Source organism: Aureobasidium pullulans (assembly GCF_000721785.1).
Source record: "Aureobasidium pullulans EXF-150 unplaced genomic scaffold scaffold_1, whole genome shotgun sequence".
In the NCBI taxonomy this organism is placed as follows: domain Eukaryota; kingdom Fungi; phylum Ascomycota; class Dothideomycetes; order Dothideales; family Saccotheciaceae; genus Aureobasidium; species Aureobasidium pullulans.
The window spans coordinates 461,683-480,106 of record NW_021941021.1 but is presented as its reverse complement, the minus strand read 5'-3'; the positions used below and the strand labels follow the sequence as shown (position 1 = coordinate 480,106).

The window sequence follows — 18,424 nt, the reverse complement described above, 5'->3', positions numbered from 1 at the left end:
TGAACGATGTTATCGACCATGTCGGGGCTTGTCGGGGCTTGTCCTGTAGCATGTCGTACGGCAGGTTCAGTTGTGATCATATGGCGATGCTAGTTGTCGACTTCTGCGTGAGTAATATCGTCGACATCCTGCTACTTGTAGCTATGTTGCAGTTCTGTTGCAGTTCTGTAGCATCCCTGTTGCACCTCCATCACAATATAATCGCCACTCTCACCGCCAGCTCATGCCACACCCACTTCGCCAACATCTCTTCTTCTCCTATCGACATTTCCCTCTCCCCAAATCCCATATTGCAAAGAACCAGATTCATACAATTTATCCCGCCAACTCTGCAATCCTAATCTTGAAACCCTAATCATTTCGGAAATCTAAATCCACCGCTGGCATTCTGGAAGATTTTTCGATTCTCCACTTGCCCGTTTTGTTATCGCGGGAGGCTGGAGGGGAAATGTGGTTTTTTCTTTTTGGATGTGTAGGGGAGGTGGAGAGGAGTAGGAGAGGTCTAGAGGGAAGAGATAGGAGATAGATATTTAGTAGATGGCAGTAGTTGTGTAGTAGATTTTGAGTAAAAGAAAGTTGTAGTATAGATATTTGGTGGAAAATTTAGTAGAGAAAACTAGTGGTGGAAAGGTGTTTTTCTACGGTAAAAAAAAACGAGATGTGTGGTATAGAAATATATTCTTTTATTCAGTAGTATAATGAACATGGCAGAAGCGTATGTACTTGTAGTAAGTGTGAGAAAAGGAAAAGAAATAGTAAGAAAATGGTTACGAAAATGGGGACGTCGAGGAAGGCAAATGTAACGCCTGTTTATGCATTCATGATAACTGTAAGAGTTATTTACTGTATATCTTTACGACAAAAATGATCACGCTCTGTGTAGATTAGGATAGTCACGTCAACATAGAAAGTAGTCAATATCTGGTGGTGCAGAAGATGGAAGAAAAGAAAAAGAAAAAGAAAAATGTTGCAAAGATGGAAACGCCGAGGAAGGCTGACGCGAAGCCTGGTTTGACCTCACGTCCTAATTTCTCATGCGCACGAAGAAATGATTTCTTGTCTTACCACACATATGTACGACATGATTGATGGTAATTTTACACGGTGAAAACAGTAAGTTTCGAGAGAAGTGTGTTTGATTTCTTGATAGTGATGCCGCGACCGGCCTTCCCATTCCTTCATGTCGGCTGCGGGTGTGTTTGCCTGGCGGTCTTTCTAGCCACTTTCGTGTCGCTTTTCTATCCTTTCTGCTCATTGTTCCGTTCAGTCTCGGTTCGTTTTGAGAAGCGACCGTTGCTACGCTTTTGAGACAACCAAGCGGGCTTTGCGGGAGAACCGTCATCTCCGTCAGAGCGATTGCGCTTCGAATTGCTCTTGCCGGTCTCGCGGCTAGGATTGCCGCGCTTTGCCTTGCTGTATGGGGAAGGATTGCGGTCGGCATCGTCCATGTTGACGGGGAGAATGTCGAGACCTAGGCTCCTGGCAGCGCTGCGGGTGATATGTGTTCTGCTGGGCTCCTCGTGATGGTCACTGACTGGGGCCAAGAGTGGGGCGGTCCTGTTTGATTGTCAGATCACGGCTTGAAGGAGTTGTCTGTGGGAGAGTGACCTACTCATCGTCGTTGTCGTCATCGTCATTAGGGGCCCCATGAGCGATAGGGGCGGGTCTGTATGTCTGTCAGATACTGGCTGACCGTGTTTGTACATGCAGGTGTACGTACCTTGTTCTGCTTCCGTTCAATTCGGAAGGTCTGCTGGTTTCGACGGCAGCGGGAGTGGTCCTATGGTGGTGTCAGTATCGTGACCCGATGGTTTTCGTGTTCGAGGAGGTGATACTTTGGGCGACTTTTCACCGTGCCCTTGGGACGAGCGAAGATACTACAGATGTGTCAGTTCTCGGCTTGTCGACTTGTTGGGGAGAGATGGCCATACTTGAACTCGCCATTGATACCGCTCTCGAAGGTGACATTGTCGAGCTTCTTGGGCTTTGCGCGTCTGCAGAACTGTGAGTCTCGAGCTAAGATGTTTGTGTGTAGAAGTTTCGTGTACCTCTCCTTCTCCTTTCCCTTTCCCTTCTCGGGAACCTCGCTGGACTAATATCAGCAAACGAACGTGGAAGTGAAAGAAGGTAGTAGTGAAAGGACGTGGGGGTCAAAGAATGTAGGAGTAAAAGGATGTGGGTGGAACTTACGTCTCAGACTGAGGGACACGCTGAGAGGCCGGTTTCTCAGGCCGGATCACATCTTCGTCTGAAGACGACGAGGAAGAACTGTCGTGGTGGTCATCCTGATCTTGGGTCACGTGCGTTAGTAAATCGTTAAAATCGAGCATTTCCAAGGGTGAAGACATACTTTCGATGTCCAGGCGCTCTTCGATGCGCTTAACGCGTTGTTCGAGTCTTTGAAACCTCCTATAGAGTTTCTTAAAGGCGGCGTTGATGGTGTTGTATAAAGATGGAGCCATGTTAAGTCAGAAAATAGACAAAAAAAAAAGGCACCAGAAGAAATCGAGGTCAGCGTTGAAACGAACACAAAAGCGCGTCCCGACAGCGCTGTTCACATCACTCCTCTAGCGAGCCAGAGTGGCTCTTGGCTGTGTTCACATCCCGTGATGTAGGGAATTCCGATATCAGCCAGCGTAGATAGCCGAGCGGGTAATGAGAGAAGAGAACGGAGTGGACAGAATGTGGTTTTATAGATCGCCAACCTTCTGTCCGCAACAGTGAGCCGGCACCCTATGTGCAGCAAGTGACGGCAGCAGCACTCTACGCAAGTGCAAACAAGGCCTTGGTGATTAGTATACTACCCTGTGACAAAAAGCAGCAATCGCGAAATAGGAAGGCAGACATCAGAATCTCAAGTGGACAGTGGGCATTCTGGTTCTCATGATTCGTATTTTCCTCCGTGAGCTATGGCATGACACCATTCTTTATCTACTTCTGACATTTGTTTGTGGTGCATACCCTGCATTCCCTGCCTTACGAATCTCCTCGCTTCATCATATTCGTCTGTCTGCATAACACACTTCCACAACTACATTCTAGCATCCACTGTTGATCTTCCTATCTTTGACCACCTCGCTTTGTCAGTCTCGAGTCGCGATTGATCTCTTTTTTGGTAGGCAATCCAACGAATCCGGTCTGGCGAGGCGTCTGTTTGCGGACTCTGCCACTCTGACTGTATCTTGTCAGTATATAACACACTCGTGCCATGTGCCATGGATTCAGCATACCTGATGTTGGGAAGCTCGTCGGCTTCAAGGACACTCTCACCGGGCTGATGGTCCTGTGGGCTTTGATGGCGTCGGGAACGAGCTCGAGGCGGTAGCATCGAAGCCGCCTGTTGTGGGCGGAGCGGAGGCATAGAGTCCAGACCATCTGAGGTGGATTCGGCATCTCTCTTGTCTAACGGAGATTCTGAGCGCGAAGGTGCCTCAGCAATAGGAGTTGCCTCGCGTGAACGAGCCAACGTTTCTCTCCTGTTCTCTTCGATCTGGTTCGCGGACTCTCTCATCTGGAAGCCTGGTGCAGTACGACCCGATTGATCACTGTCAGCGCGCTTTCGCTTCTTTCCGAGCGCTGATCTATCAGCTGGGCGGCCGGATCTAGGTCGCGTGTTGGATGCGAAGACGTGCTTAGGGATTGAAGACGTCTGATCTGGAGCGAACTCCGGCTGATAAGTGGCAGAATGAAATGCAGTAGCGAAGGCTTCATCGGCACTAGGGGTAATATGACCATCGTCGCCAGCGCGGTGGTAGGGCGATCTGTCGTCTGGCCCGATGAAAGAGGCGCCGTCGGCCGTGGGTGCCACAGTCAGCCGGGCCTCAATCGCTTGCAGGCGGACTGAGAAATCCGCTGATTGAGCCCCGAGAGCTCTAACGGCCTCGAGGATCTGACCGAGGATGGGAACATCGAAAGTGACTGAGATCTTTGCGGGATCAGCCATGATGCCGGCGCCTGAGGAAGGAAAGAAGGAAGAGGAAGAGAGTTGTTGATGTTGAGTGGTAAGGAAAGTGCGATCAAGAGACAGTGTTGGAGTGAGCTTGAATATCTGAGATGCGAAGCGAGCTTGAATGTTTTGAAAGTGAAGCGAAACGCGCGTTGTCTCAATCAGGTAGGCGGAGTTGACATGTGATTTTACTTGTGTTGTTGGATAGTCTAAGGCAGGTGCTTTTCTAGCCTCCCTATGTGCTGAACTCTGTCGCGCGTACAGCTGGAGAAATGCACGGTTCTTGCCATCTAGAAGAAGCCTTCACTGAGAGCGCAATAGATATTGCTTCTCTGTGCATTGCTACAACTCGGATAACTCAGGACTGGTCATACATCGAGAGAAGTGAACGATATCTTCGATACGAATGATTCCGAAGTGGGCCACTTTTGTTGCAGAACTGGGCTTCTGAAAAGAACTTGAGAGGAGGCGTGCGAACAAATGGAAAGGTAGACGAGCAGATGAGAGAAAGAAGAATGATATTGCTACAAGAAGTGGTATAAAAGTAGAGTACATACGGGCGTGATGGTTTGACGCGCGAGGCTGACAACGGTTCAACGACTAGACAATACCTAGAATCAACTGCTGAGGTCATTGCTTACCACTGCTGGACAGTGAAGTCCAGGTCGTGTGATGTGTGAACCTGGAAGGAGCATGGCTGTTGGTTGTGGCTGTGGCTTGTCTTGGGTCGCAGACGTCCCTATGCAGCCCAGAAACAGCAAGCATGGATGCGAGGCAGCCATGGGCTCAGATGGAGCTGCATAGTCTTATGAACGAGCGGCATGTTGTCTGGGCAAGATGAAAGGCTTGCGGTAGGCGTTGGCGAAAGCCTGGTTGGCAATGGGCGAATTGCCTTCTGTGCGGATTGTTGTACCGATGGACATGAAGAATCTGAGTACTGTCTCAGCGTGTGTTGGAAGGTAGCGATTGAGGGGAAGCATACCCAAAAGTGGCGGCAGAACCAGCCATGTACTGGCCGAGCGTTCTCAACATTCCATTGGGGCCAGGGCCGAATCTGATGATGTTTGTTGCGCCGAAGATGAAACCGATGATGAGACCGACACCTGTCGGGGTGGTGAGTGGCGGAGTGGGAGAAGATCAAGGGGAATGAGACGTACTGCCGCCCATCATGGCACCCATCTTGACTAGAAAGCGTCAGTATGTCATGAGGCAGGAAGACGGGGGAATGGTCGAGTTACGTTTGTCAAAGGTAGAAGGGCCATGGGCACCAGCGGGCATCGCACTTGCAGGAACAGGCATATTGACGAGTCGAGATAATCCAAAGAGTGACAAGTTACGAATAATCGATGCTCCCAGTCTTCGGTATGCGCAGAGGCTAGAGCTACGAGCAACCAATGTGGAGAAATGCTTGGCAGTCACGTGCAAGAAGGACAACGACGGACTGCGGTGGCTGACAGAGAGTTTAGCCCCACTTTGGCCCGAGATGCAGCGGGAAACACAAGGCACAGTCGCTCTTTCCCTAGGGATCCTGCTTGTTTGTTGTGATCCGACTTCTCTCTCTCTCGCAAACCATTCTCTTCTCTGTTTATGACTTTGTGCATCTTCGACGGCAGCAGTCCGACGGCCTAGTTATCTAGCCAACGGCACGGGTCGAGATAACATCGCAAAAGGCCGTTTGGACTTTCTTGCTCGCACCTTGGGTTGCAGTCTGTGCACTTGGCTTCTGTGACGCTCGACGTGCTCCCTTTCTTGCCTGCATATTATTGTTTCGCTCGAGTCCTGCTTCTTTCCCTCCTGCTTGCTGTTTCTGCTCCTGTTCCTGTCCATGCCCGAGACACGTCGACTGCTCTGGACATGATCGACAAACGACAAGGCTGATCTACCACGACCTCCAGTCTGACCAACTCTCCGCACTCACACGCGAGCAACCAAGGCCCGGCGCTTTCCCCGTCCACCAAAGCCATCCCCAAAACTGCCAGCAGCAAATGACTGCAGTCGCGCCCCCTGTTCAATTCCAGACGCCCCAAGGCTCCGTCCGCTCCGGCGCAACATGGACTAACCCATCTCCCGCAATGAGCCAGGACGACATGAGCAGGATGTTCATGCCCGGTCCCCGCAAGAGCGCCCAGCGCTCAAACTCGCAATCCTCCCTCACATCCGCCTCGTCATCTTCTTCTTCCACCATCTCGGCCGCTTCCTCGTCTCAATCGCAGCCTTCGCCCAATAACCAAGACCCTACCACATGGACAACTCGCAAGAAGAGCTCACGAGGCATCTGGCCATCTGGTAAAGCTGAACCCACCGCCGGCCTCTCCACCACTCGCCCTCAACCCGTTTCATCTACGTCGTCTGGCCCGTCTGCTGCGTCCGCCATCTCTGCGCTGCATGGTCCAATGCTTCCCTCACAACAACAACAACAACAACAACAAATGTCGACCGCCCAAAATGGCGGCTCACTTCGAGGCGGCCAGCCCCCTTCTGACACGCCCGCCATCCTCCATCTCTCCCCCATGAACGGCACCTTCGAGCGCAAAACTATCAGTGTCCCCTTCTACCCCGACGTCCTGCGCATCGGCCGTCAAACCAACGCCAAAACAGCCCCGACCCCTGCCAACGGCTTCTTCGACTCCAAAGTCCTCTCACGTCAGCATGCCGAAATCTACGCCGAACGCAATGGAAGGATCTACATCAGAGACGTCAAGTCCTCCAACGGTACCTTCGTCAATGGTCAGAGGTTGTCACCCGAAAACAAGGAGTCAGACCCACACGAACTGCGTGAGCAAGATGTTCTCGAACTCGGAATCGATATCGTCAGCGAGGACCAAAAGACGATTGTCCACCACAAGGTTGCTGCTCGTGTTGAGCACGCTGGAATCTACACACAAGGTACCGAGCTGAACTTTGGAGAAATGGACCCTTCCCATCAGATGAAACGCAGCAACAGTCAGTCTTCGCAACAAAGTGCAAAGGCCAATGCCATGGCTGCTGTCATGGCTGCCAGAGACTCGGGTGCCATGCAACAACCGCAATGGACACGTGCGTGGCCGTCCACCGTGACTACCGAAACCATAGTTAAACGTCTGAATCGCGAGCTGAGCCTTGCTAAGAAACAATCTTCGGATCTCGCCCGCAGCAAGTCTTGCCTCGAAGGTCTGCTGGCCGCCGATGACAAGACTAAGCAAGACAAGTCAACTAGACCTTCACCTGGCAAGCAGCAAAAGTCCGATTCGAAGCCGCCAGTCATGTTCGAACCCCCGGCTCCTCCACCACAGGCGCCACTACCTGAGAAGCCAGACGTCGCAAAGGCTCTAGCTGATCCTGCCATCCAACCGCTTCTCATGCGCTCAGAAACGGCTCGTCCAATCTTGGCACCCAACGGCTCTCCTACCCGGGCTGATCATTCACAAGCTCTTCTCATTCTGACGCATGAGCTGAAGCTTGCCAAGGATCAAATCCCCAGCCTTGTGGATCGTGTCAAGGGGTTGGAAGAGCAACTCAAACAGGAAAGAAACGCTCGTGAAAGCGCCGAGGAGAGGGCTTCTCTGCTTGAGTCATCTCAGAAAACCTCTGAAGATCAAGAAGATGCCTCTTCGAATGCCCAGCAAGACGAGTCTCCAAAGGACGAGCCAGTCCAAGATGATACTCCCAACCTTCAATCACAACTCGACAGGCTTCGTGCTGCCATGGATGACATGAAGACTCAAATGGAAGCATACCGTCGCCGCGCAGAGACTGCCGAATCGCAGCGTGACGATGCTCATCAGTCTCTCGCTGAGATGGTTGAGCAGAAGCGCAAGGAGAATGCTGAAATCCAACGCCAGCAAGAGACTTTGTCCACTGCTCAAAGCTCGAACGCCGAATCAGATCCCTCGGCATCGAACGGCCACGCCTCTGCTCCCTTCGCCGAGGGCAGCTTATACAGTCTGCTATCAGAAGCCGGCATCAACGCAAATGCAGCTTTGTCATCTGAGCAAGCCACCTCGATTCAAAGACTGCTTGCCAGAAAGATGCCTCTTACGCAACATGACGCTTCTAGCGATTCTTCCGACAAGCTCAAGGAACAGATCACCCATCACGGTCTGCCCCTCGGGTCTGGCTTCATTGTGGTTGTTGTTGGCATGGCTCTCATGCATTACTTGGATGGCTGGGAGAAACTGCACAGGTGAAGTCAACTTGAACTCACCTACACTTTTCCCATCCTCACAAGCATGGACAATCACATTGCATCATGCTGTCACTTCGCCCAATTCATGTCGTGGTTCAAATGCAAGGAAATTCCTTCATCCACTGACATAGGGCACACAAGCAGTCTCGGCGTTCGAATCCAAATCTTTCTGTTCCCAAACCTCACCAGCATCCGACCCAGGGACCTGTTCCTCGAAATGTGCGAGCACGCATGGAGACAGGCACATTCGAGACGCAGATTCCACGCATGATTACCAAATTTCGCCCGAACGCTGCAAAAGCGGCCATACATGAACCGTCGGGCGACCCCATTTATAACGACAAGAAAACGTTCACGACCCCATTTTTCTATGTTTTTCTCCCCTGTTTGGAACTGGTCAAAAAGATGAAAGGCACCTCCGTTGGAAAGGATGAATAAGAAAGGAGGAATGTACTCGCGAAAAGAACATCGAGACCTCATACACATTCTCAACCCTCGCTGGATTGATCTCTTTTGTTGTGGATAAGAAAGCATTGTTTGCATTTCTGGAGGGAACAAGGAGAAGCACAACCTACGGTATCGGGAATGAATGGCTGGCGTAAGGCAAGACAAGGCAAGGCATCATTCGCTTTTCATCTCTCATCACGTAGCGCTTGCCTTAGTCTCTCGTTTGGGTATTGGTGAAATAGGTCGTTCTGGATCCATGGCAGTGCGATACCTAACCTTCTCTTACATCTTTCTACTCTTTCAATTCTACTTGTGCATACCTTCCACACACTCCACTCGTCTCTCCTCCTCTTTCGATGTGAACACTGAGTGATTTCAACAGCGGTGTTGGGCAATGCAACATCACAGGGGGCGATGTCGGATCCACGATCTCATTGCCCATTGGTTTATCCTCACGACCGTGCCCGTCATTCATTTGGTGAACCATGTTCGACGTCAGCGAGAGAGCGATATCTCTTGCTTCTGCTATGTGGGGTATAAGAGTTATACAAATACGGCACCAAGCTTCCATGTTGTCTAAGTGGACTCTCTCTCTCCACTTGTTTGGATACAGCATATTTCGGCCAGGGTTGCACTCCTGACCAAGTTGGAATGACTACTTTATGGTCTTCGAGCTGCATGATGGGGATCCTGGTGGCTCTGGTGGTGTCTTGAGGTAGCTAGAAGGATACTTTGCATGTTTTTGGTGTGTAAGGAAGGTCGTTGTCGGTGATGCGTGGTCGGAGAGCAAAACCTGTGTCTTGAAATGTCGAATCGTGAGAGGTGACGTTGCACAATCGCATGACCCAATATCATACACTTTATCGTCGCTAGCGGCTATGGGAGTCATGATCGTTTTCGAGACAATGGATGCTTGTTCTTCAAGTAGTTCTTATCACTTGACTGCATATCGTATCACTCAGACTTATATGAACTGCTCTCTCCATCTTTTGTGTTCCGTGAGGGCCAAACTACACAAGGGCCGCGAACAGCAAAGAGAGAAACTTTTGGTTGGCGATTTTTCAGATCTGCTGCTCAGCGAGTCTTGCGATGCTCGGGCATATGAGAAGCCTCATGATCCACATGCACAAACGCCCTACAGATCCCCTCCACCGTCTCTAACTTATCCTGCAATTCCTGCGAAACATCATGTACCTCTCTCAAACTCCTCTCTGGCGCCATTACGATATCCACCTCCACTACTAATTCCTCTCCCCAATGATACGCGTGCACTGTATCCACTTTCAAGATCAAGTCAGAGTGACGGATTGTGAGGAAGACGATTTCCTGGATAAATTGGGGAGAAGCGCCTAACCCGCAGAGCTCGAGGAATTCCGACCGTATAGTGGAGATCCAAGTTATTATGATGACGGAAGCGATGAGTAAAGCTCCTGCAGGGTCAACCCACCATTTGAGCTTCGCACCAGCGGCGGAAGTGAAGATGGCGAAACCGTATTCGAAGCAGTCATTGCGATTATCCTCCCACAGCATTTCCAACTGCGAACTGTGTTTGCGGAAGGTAAAGCAGTAGGCGGCCAGGAAGAGTTTGATGCTGAAGCCACAGGCGGCAGCGACGATGGCGGGGATGGCGAATTTGCCGAGGTCGTGGTGGGTGCTGGCTAGAGCGCGGATGGATTCGACGACCAAGACCAGAGATACGGCGGTCAGAGCGAAGGCGAAGCAGATGTTGCCGGCATTTCCTAGGCGTTCTGCACCTGCTGGCCATCTGGGTGAATCGCTCAATTTCTTGGCTTTACGGTGGAGGTAGTCAAGACCGATGTTGCTGATGGCCTCGCAGCAACTTTCTGCCATGGTGACAAAGAGGGAGAGGGAGAGTGTCGTTACAGCCGCGTAGATCTGCAGGCCTGCGACAAGGATGGTGCCATAGATGGAGAGGAAGATGGCGAGCTTGATGTGAAAACCCAAACTATCTTGTTCTCGACTATCTATGATTCGGGTCGCCGTGGGGTCTTCTGCCACTTGAACAAGACGCTTGATGTGCAGGTTTTGTGTCGTGTGGTAGAGCTGTGTCCGGCGTGTTCTCCGATGCATCAGTCTGCTGAGTGGTGAAAGATCCGGCGCGTCCACGATCGAGTTCTGCAGTCGCTCGAGCTCGAAATCGCCTGTGGGTGGAATAGTGCTGTCCATGCTGTAGGGGAATCTAACGTTCAAAAGACAAACAATGGCCGACAATTGTTGATAATGTGTCCTACAGCGCAAAGCTCACATGGCCTACGTCATTCTGGAAATCAAGTATCACCATTAGCCAGTATTACCATTAGCCAGCGCACCATTCGAGTGAACGTGTCTACGCAGACTTACTGCATACCATATTTACTGACAAAGTATACTATACTAATCCTCGCAGAGGCTGAAATTGTTGGAAACACAGGGTAGAAACTTGCATAATCTTAAGTCCAGGTGGGATGAGCAACGGACAAATCCTACGCTGAATGCAAGCCTGAGAGGGCCGAACGCATGTGACTCGTAAGGGATGTTATTGAGCAAAGTCTTCGTTGACTCTCTAACCAACAATCGGAACACGACGATGCGGAATCGGCAGAGTCAGTCTCTACATGGATCTATGTAATCGATGTTCAGCACCACAAGGCGTTCTCGAGTAACGCAGTAAACCTCCAACCATTTCTCCATCACAAGCTCAAACGAAGGCCGATATCTAAGCATCGATCATACCAGGCCGCTACCCAGCCTAAGCACCGGCCTAGCAAAACATTCTCAGGCCCTTGACCCAGTGCAAAAAGCTGCTGCGAATGAGCAGCAAAAAGACAAAACATACAGCAGCAGGGATTCCCACGTGGTCACCCACCGTAGTACTAATCTGCCGTTCAACTGCTTATGTATGGCAGAGCGGACGGGATGCCCAGTTTTCAGCTGACTGTGGCCGTATGTGCTAAGTACGTCGGAATTGACCAAAATGTACACACGTCTTTGGCATGGCAGAAGCAGTGCAGTGGTGGACATGTAGAACACAGCCCATCCAGAGATGGTGGGCACTTGGACGTCCTCGCTCGGCATGCTGGAGTTATCTGGGTACGTCTTACCTTACATTCTGCTCCTTCCTGCGAAAGTCAGCGTGCTATGATGCGATTGTGTGGCGTGCGATTGCACGACCTCGGCCGAGTCCTGGATACCGAGGTCGATGGAGGCATGGATGTATCGGAGTCGAAAATTTCCGCCGCGAGATTAGCTCGACCCTCGAGCCTTGAGGTTCGCCCGCCGGTGTGTCTATCGACAAGAGCGGGCTATTGACAGGTATTTTGCTTATCAGATTGGTGCAATTGTTCTCGATGGCCAAGGCTGCCTCTTGCATAATGAGTGAGCCTTCTGTGCATGAAAGCATTGATCATTGCGATAGCCATACGCTATACCTTGCCGAGAAAATAAGTCCTGCCCCGTCGGAGACCTTTGCAACTGCGTTCCCCTTGTCATATCCTTTATCGGCCGATGGAGGGTTAAAGATGAGGTAGAAGCGGCTATAGGCGGCTCGCGGAATGCGGGGAAGAGACAAGAAAGCAAATGCCGTCAAAACTCTCGAGGTTCAGTGCATGGTCTCAATTGGTCAAGCGAAACGTAGCAGCATCCATCAAAGTGGTGGAGAGCATCAAAAGCGCACCGTGGCAGTGCTTTTCGGGTAGAACTCCGTGTCACTAGTCTTTGTCATGGAATCTGGGATATCCGGCACGCTGCGAGGTCGGAGATTCATGGTCTGGTCCAAGATTGATAATACAAGTGATTGCGAGATCGACGCTTTGAACAAGGCTTCATTCATGAGTCGAGGTCGAAAAGATAGTCAAGAGTTTGGAGGCAGATACCCGGTCCGTACGGCCGTTCTGTTCAAAAGATAGCCCAGAGTTTGTGATGCAAAATGTGGAGTAAGATGTGTATCTTTGAGACGCCAGTGAAAGAACAACAAAGGGCACGCCGCCACGAAGTCTGGAGATAAGTTACAATCGATAGATACCTGCTCCTTCAGGGAGGTGAGCAAGCACGTGGGCTTGGTACGGATAAGGCGGCCAAGGAGATACGGTATGTATAGATGCGACACCTCGCTTTATCTCAGGTATGCAGATGAAAGGGGATGTGAGATTGGGAGAGGGAGTGCGTGCGCATTTGATCGGGCGCGAGTTCATGTTCAATCAAAGTCCAAGGCAGATGTTTTGAAAGCGTTGAGTGAAGCACGACATGCAAATCCGAGACTTGCTGCAAGGAGAAGAAGGCACGAGGAAGGATGATGCATACGCAGAGCGCGAAGGCCGGCGGGCACTAAACAACAAAGGGCAATTGATGCAAAAGTGCGGAGAAAGAGGCAGGAACAGAGATGCAAGATGCGGAAAAGCAAAACTCTCGGCATTTGCAAATCGACGCCGAGACAGGTCCGCCTGCGACGGATATTACGAGAGCAAAAGGACTCATCACGCCAGTCTCCAGAGCGATGATGGAAGAAGCAAACAAGATGGTCAGAGTCGTGATCAGTGAAGGTTTGACAGGGCCGTTTCGAGGCTGAAAGCACACAAAGAAAGATGGCGCTTTCTCCACCGGGAGAAGCTGGGCCGAGATAGTGTTGCAGATTCGTCGCTGTAGGAATGGACGCATTGGGAGATTGGGAGAGTCAGGTCATGTCTGGAGACGACGGGACTTTGGGCCTAGAAAATGTTTGCTGAGTTGGTCGGAAAAAGGCAGGCGCGCCGGTGGCTTGCGCAGCCAATGGAATTGCGGTAGAAGCAGGGTAAAAGTGACGAAGTTGGTTTACATACGGTGAAGGGAAAGATGCGGAGTGTTTCGCTAGACAGCGCCAGGGCCGATACGGTTGATCGGGAATGACATATCAGGCTATCAGGCTATCACCTGCTCTGGACCATCTCGCACAATCTCACCCTCTTTCTCATGTGCGACGTGTGCCTGTGACTGAGTGAGCATCAAGCATGTCGTGTCGCACCATCCAGGCCAACTCTTGCTTTCACCACAACAATAACCACGCCGCCGCCATCGCTATCACCATGGCTTCATCCGTCTGAGGCGTCGTTATGAGCCCTCGGGAAATGTGCAACCACGACGCACCAGTGCCATGATAAGTCAACCAGCAGCGGGCACGCAAGTTCCTGGCCCTCGCCCTCTGAACCGCCCTGCTCTCCCTTCCAAGCTCAGCAACGTCAACCTGAACACACAACATGACATCTCCGACGTCGACGAGGCAAACCACTCGGCCTACACGGCAAACGGCATGCTTCAGTACGGCGGCCACTCGGCCAACACTCCCGACGAACCCAAGCAACATATTCCGCCACGCCTCCTCTCGCAGCCTACAACATCACTGCCCCTACCTCGTCGCCCTCAATCCTTGACCTTGACCGCTCCAGGCCAATCTCGCCCGCAACTACCGAAGCCCTCCCCCACACCCGTCCTGGATCCTTCAACAAGAGCCAACGGCCTACAACCACCCGCAGTGGCCACCAAACTCCCCAAGGAGAAGGCCGCCGACTTTTTCCCATGGACCAACATCGAAGGCAAGCACCCGGAAGATGTGCTGAACGAGCACCTTATCAAGTCTGGATACAGCGACAAGCCCGCCGGCGCTTCACAAACCGAATCAAACATCGCTCGCCCTCACCTGTGGCCCAGCTTGAAGAACAAGAATGGTCTGGGCGTATTGTCTGCCCTCTTCGTCCAAGTGCTGGACAAGAGGGCTTCGATGCGTCTCTGCACCGCCCCTTCCACCTTCAAGCCGCCGCCGAGGGTTACTTTGACCGACACTAAGAGAGAGGCATGGCTCAAGGACCTCGCCAACCCCGATGTGCCATTGCGAAGGTTGAGTAGGACCATCCCCCACGGCATCAGAGGTAAAGTGCTCCTCGATCATTGTATTACCAAGGACATTCCCATCGCCAGAGCCGTGTGGCTTTCCAAGTGTGTCGGCGCCAACGAAATCCGTGCTTTCAAGAGAAAAGGTGTCTCTGGCCCTGCTGCCTTGGCTGGTGAACTGAAGTGGATCAAAGAATGGACTGTCTTTGTAGAGCAATTTGTCGACAGCATCATCTCTAGCTGCGGTCAACCAGGATGGTCGCAAAAGATGAACTATGCGGTCCGCTTGGGCACTCATTTCTACGCTGAGCATCTCCTCGACGAAGAGCATTACATGGACTGGATTCTTACTTCTCTCAAGCAAAGCTCTTCCGAAAGACTACCCGTCTGGATTCTACTCACTCAGATCTACTGGAAACATCTCATCTCCCACCGAAAACGAGGTCACCGTCTTGCCGAAGCTCTCCTTAGTCACGCCAAATCTCTATCCAGCACGCCTTATGGCATCAATTTACAGCTCGTCACACGCTTGAACCAGCTGATCAGTGTCCTGGCCGTCAACCACAGAGGATGTCTAGTCTTACCAAAATCTTGGAACGATTACAAAACCTACTTTGCTTCTGTCAAGCCGAGTGGTCGAATCAACATGGAGGCTGATGGCTTGGCCAATGTCACTAGACGGAACAATCGTTTGTCAGGTGCAACCCCTCAGGCAACCTCGAGGACTCCCAGACTTAGGCTGTTGGACATCTTGGATTCTGTCGACCTGGACGTTCAAATTGACAGGATTGCCACTCAATGCGAGTCACTTGGACTTGACACACGGTTCGTGTTGGTCACAGTGCTTGAGTGGGCAACCTCCAAACATCGTTCTGGTATTGCTCGTGTCTACCTCGCTGCACAGCTGATACGCTTCTGGAGTTTTGCTGGCTTCAGTGCAGACGATGCTGTGTTGACCATGCTCGAGAAGGCTAGACATGACAATACCGTGGAGCCTCGCCTGATCTACAAACTTGTCTCTGCCTTGGCACGATCTGGCCACTTTTCGGTTGGCAGATACCTCCAATGGCTCATCTCTATGGGTGTTCTCTCTGGCTCCAGTGCTGCTGCGAATGAGGCCCAGCTTCTCCTAGAGTTACCGACTGCTTATCTTTCTTCACACATCGTCAACTTGAGGCGCACACTCCTAAATCGAGTTGGCTATCACGCCGATGCGGAGTCACGAGAGATCGAGAACTACAAGACCGTCTTGTCTCAACACCTTGGTGGCATGTCCTTGCCTAGCCCTGGCGTACCATCACACGAGCCTGCTCTCACCAGCAAGCCTGTTGGCGCTGTCAAGATGGCAGTCGCACAATGGCTCTGTGAGAGAGTGATATCACCAAGCTTTGATTCGATCAGTGACACTAGCTTCAACGGCAACCTCGCCGCCTTCTGCTTGGTGCGCCATACATTGGAGCAATTTGAAGACTTCCCGAGCTTGGCCAAAGTCATTGCTGCAGCATCCAATGGTAGCAACCCACAAATATTGGCCGCTACTGCAGACACTGTCAACTTGAATATTGAAATATTCGCCACGATGGGTTTCCTGCCAGCACTGGTCTCTCAAATCTACCAACAACAACGTCGGCTACGTTCAAGGCAGCCTTTGGACCGCACTTTCCTCTTGTCATTGTCAGGATTGGTCCGTCGCGTGCCGGCCGGTGCGATGTATGGAAAGACCATTGATAGCGAGCTTGCAATGTGCGAAATCCAAAGCTCTACCGTCGCATGCTCGCCGGCATCAGACAGCATGGCAATCTCTCATTCTGGAAGCCTTGAATCTGATAACGATATCGATCGAGTGCTTACCAGCGGCAATACTATGGATGAGCAGCTCATGATGCGCATGTTCACCACAGTTGCGGATCGCAGCGTCAAGATGGGATCTCAAGGGCTGTCCCGCGCTAGCACCTGGTTTGCACAACTGCGGTCGTTCGATCAGACAACGTTCGAGCAGTTAGTCCAGAGGCTCGTAGTCCGGATGGCTGAGACCGTCGCCCCATACGAAGCTGTAGAAAGCGTTGTTACCTCGTTGGTCGGTTCCGGTTGCTTGAAGTTGGACAGCTTCTTTCAGATTTGGGACAAGAAACTCAACACTGTCAAATCCACAGAGCCCGCCAACGCTAGCCGTCTAGCTATGACTTGTGCAAGAATTTTGATCCCTTCCACGTCTGTAATGCAGAACCAGGCCGCCGAGGCTTATCGATTCAAGGTTGCACAGAACATGTTCTGTCTGAGAAACATGGGAGTGGTTATGCGCATCATCTGGCTGCTGTTACAACTGAGCCCGCAAAGCATTCTTTCGAAAACCGGAAACCCTCTAGAAGAGAAGGTCACTGCTCTTCTTCGCCGGTACATCGTCAAGGATCCCAAGTTAGTTGCGCAGGAGCTGGTTTGCAGATCCAACCCTATGCTGGCTCAGAACTCCGTTCAACCTCTCCTGGACTCGTTGTTGGGTCTAGAACCCCAGGAACAACATGCAAAGATGTCAGTGATCGACAAAGTGACCAAGATCGTTGGTTCAACAACAGAACTTTCACTGCCTTTTAGCCAGTTGGCCCTGCAGCAGATCTCTTCAATTCTTTCCGGGGGCAACAGCTTGTCAGAGCAGGACAAAGCTAGTCTGGTTCGCACCTTCCAGACAGCGATCGAGAACACGTCTTCGGTCTGGCCACAATTATTGAGCGCCCTTGACAAGGATCTCATCAGTCATATTCACTCTTGGGCAGGCGAGTGCGTCCTGGAGAAGCTTTCCTCCATAGTCGCCGTCGATGGGTCCATGGAAGAAGAGGCCGCTGTGAGGCGATATCTGAAAGCTGTCGAGGCCTCGTCACTTGCCGCTTCGACTCAATCAGCACCAACAAACGTTGTTGTCATGCTTACAGAGCAGCTGAAACGATTAGGTCAGCTTGCCGAAGGAATCAATCCACTTGATCCTGCGCAGTCAGACAAGAAGGCACGCGTGTCGTTTGGCATCGGAGTGTTGCTGCAGCTCACCACCATGCAGCATCACACAATTCAAGATGCTAATGCCCTTGCACAAGACTTGATCCCTCTCATGGGTGTTCTTTGTGCTTTGCTCATTCATCCAAAGCTTCAAGGCCAGCAACCAACTCTTGAATACATTCTCGATGTGGCTTCCATGATCTCTGACGACCTTTCTAACGAGCACATGCATACAGTCCTACGGAACCTACCACCTCAAGCTCGTTGCATCCCACGTCTGCGCTATCTATTCGGAACTCACCCATCTCCCGACGCTTGGTTGTCTCTTGCATCCAAAGTCGTTCCTTCTGCAGCTCAGCAGAACCCGACTTCGACGCCTCTGCAAACATCATCTTCGCCGGCTTCAGCCAACCAGTCGCCATCAATGCTACAGAGACCATGGCCAGTTCCTGCCCGTCCCGGAATGCCTGCTCGCCCGCCATCTGTGCCTAACACACCCACGCTGTCTCAAGCGCATCTGCAACAGCAGCAAGCACAGCAAACAAGAATGTCCATGGGCATGGGCGTAAACAGAGGACCTGTGGAACTCAAGCAGACACCTTACATGTTGAGGCGATGGGAACTGATGCCAGACCCAACGCCCATCATGGGAGCGAACGATACAAGTCTGAGCCTTGGTCTCTTCCAGGCCAGAAAATGTGTCTGAGCAAATTCACCCATACATTCCAATCTACGAATTGGTTACACCTCGACTATCTGTTGATTCTTTCCATCTTCAGTCAAAAGTCATTGTTGCATACTTTTCTTGCATATCACCCCTACACTTCATCATTTTTCTTTGTCAATTCTAGGTATTATTTTTACATCGGCGTATACGGGCACTTCATATGGCGGCGCTCATCATAGTTATTACATCGCAACGGGACGAATCAGGGAGACAAACGGAGCATTATTTCTCATTCGGAGGAGGAGGAAACATTGGGCTTTTATAGTATACCAAGTGGGAAGGGAAACATGGA

At 51.4% G+C, this 18,424-nt stretch overlaps 7 protein-coding genes across 7 annotated transcripts; 2 read left to right on the top strand and 5 right to left on the bottom strand.

The window, feature by feature from the left end:
• Nucleotides 1-1,238: 1,238 nt before the first annotated feature.
• Nucleotides 1,239-2,462, bottom strand: M438DRAFT_360764 (uncharacterized protein; the record flags this gene model as incomplete). Its single annotated transcript, XM_029907462.1, has 8 exons — nt 1,239-1,557; nt 1,613-1,666; nt 1,721-1,780; nt 1,836-1,877; nt 1,932-1,994; nt 2,049-2,087; nt 2,191-2,290; nt 2,351-2,462. 8 exons carry the CDS (start codon nt 2,460-2,462, stop codon nt 1,239-1,241), a joined length of 789 nt encoding a protein of 262 aa, XP_029765426.1.
• A 598-nt stretch (nt 2,463-3,060) lies between these two features.
• Nucleotides 3,061-3,943, bottom strand: M438DRAFT_401384 (uncharacterized protein; the record flags this gene model as incomplete). Its single annotated transcript, XM_029909536.1, has 2 exons — nt 3,061-3,175; nt 3,231-3,943. The coding sequence occupies 2 exons, from the start codon at nt 3,941-3,943 to the stop codon at nt 3,061-3,063; spliced, it is 828 nt and encodes a 275-aa protein (XP_029765425.1).
• Nucleotides 3,944-4,466: 523 nt separating this feature from the next.
• Nucleotides 4,467-5,245, bottom strand: M438DRAFT_360762 (uncharacterized protein; the record flags this gene model as incomplete). Its single annotated transcript, XM_029907461.1, has 4 exons — nt 4,467-4,876; nt 4,929-5,049; nt 5,104-5,130; nt 5,185-5,245. The coding sequence occupies 4 exons, from the start codon at nt 5,243-5,245 to the stop codon at nt 4,753-4,755; spliced, it is 333 nt and encodes a 110-aa protein (XP_029765424.1). The 3' UTR covers nt 4,467-4,752.
• A 269-nt stretch (nt 5,246-5,514) lies between these two features.
• M438DRAFT_341031 (uncharacterized protein) lies at nt 5,515-8,402 on the top strand. The gene has a single exon (XM_029904410.1). It carries the CDS (start codon nt 5,932-5,934, stop codon nt 8,110-8,112), a length of 2,181 nt encoding a protein of 726 aa, XP_029765423.1. The 5' UTR covers nt 5,515-5,931; the 3' UTR covers nt 8,113-8,402.
• Nucleotides 8,147-8,752, bottom strand: M438DRAFT_3106 (uncharacterized protein). Its single transcript, XM_029902429.1, has one exon. It carries the CDS (start codon nt 8,652-8,654, stop codon nt 8,181-8,183), a length of 474 nt encoding a protein of 157 aa, XP_029765422.1. The 5' UTR covers nt 8,655-8,752; the 3' UTR covers nt 8,147-8,180.
• Nucleotides 8,753-9,632: 880 nt separating this feature from the next.
• Nucleotides 9,633-10,942, bottom strand: M438DRAFT_308463 (uncharacterized protein; the record flags this gene model as incomplete). The annotated part of the gene is made up of 2 exons (XM_029902345.1): nt 10,927-10,942; nt 9,633-10,839 (listed from the first exon to the last, which is right to left on the bottom strand). Exon 2 carries the CDS (start codon nt 10,743-10,745, stop codon nt 9,633-9,635), a length of 1,113 nt encoding a protein of 370 aa, XP_029765421.1. The 5' UTR covers nt 10,746-10,839; nt 10,927-10,942.
• A 2,741-nt stretch (nt 10,943-13,683) lies between these two features.
• Nucleotides 13,684-18,111, top strand: M438DRAFT_350668 (uncharacterized protein; the record flags this gene model as incomplete). Its single annotated transcript, XM_029906664.1, has 1 exon — nt 13,684-18,111. One exon carries the CDS (start codon nt 13,684-13,686, stop codon nt 18,109-18,111), a length of 4,428 nt encoding a protein of 1,475 aa, XP_029765420.1.
• Nucleotides 18,112-18,424: the final 313 nt, after the last annotated feature.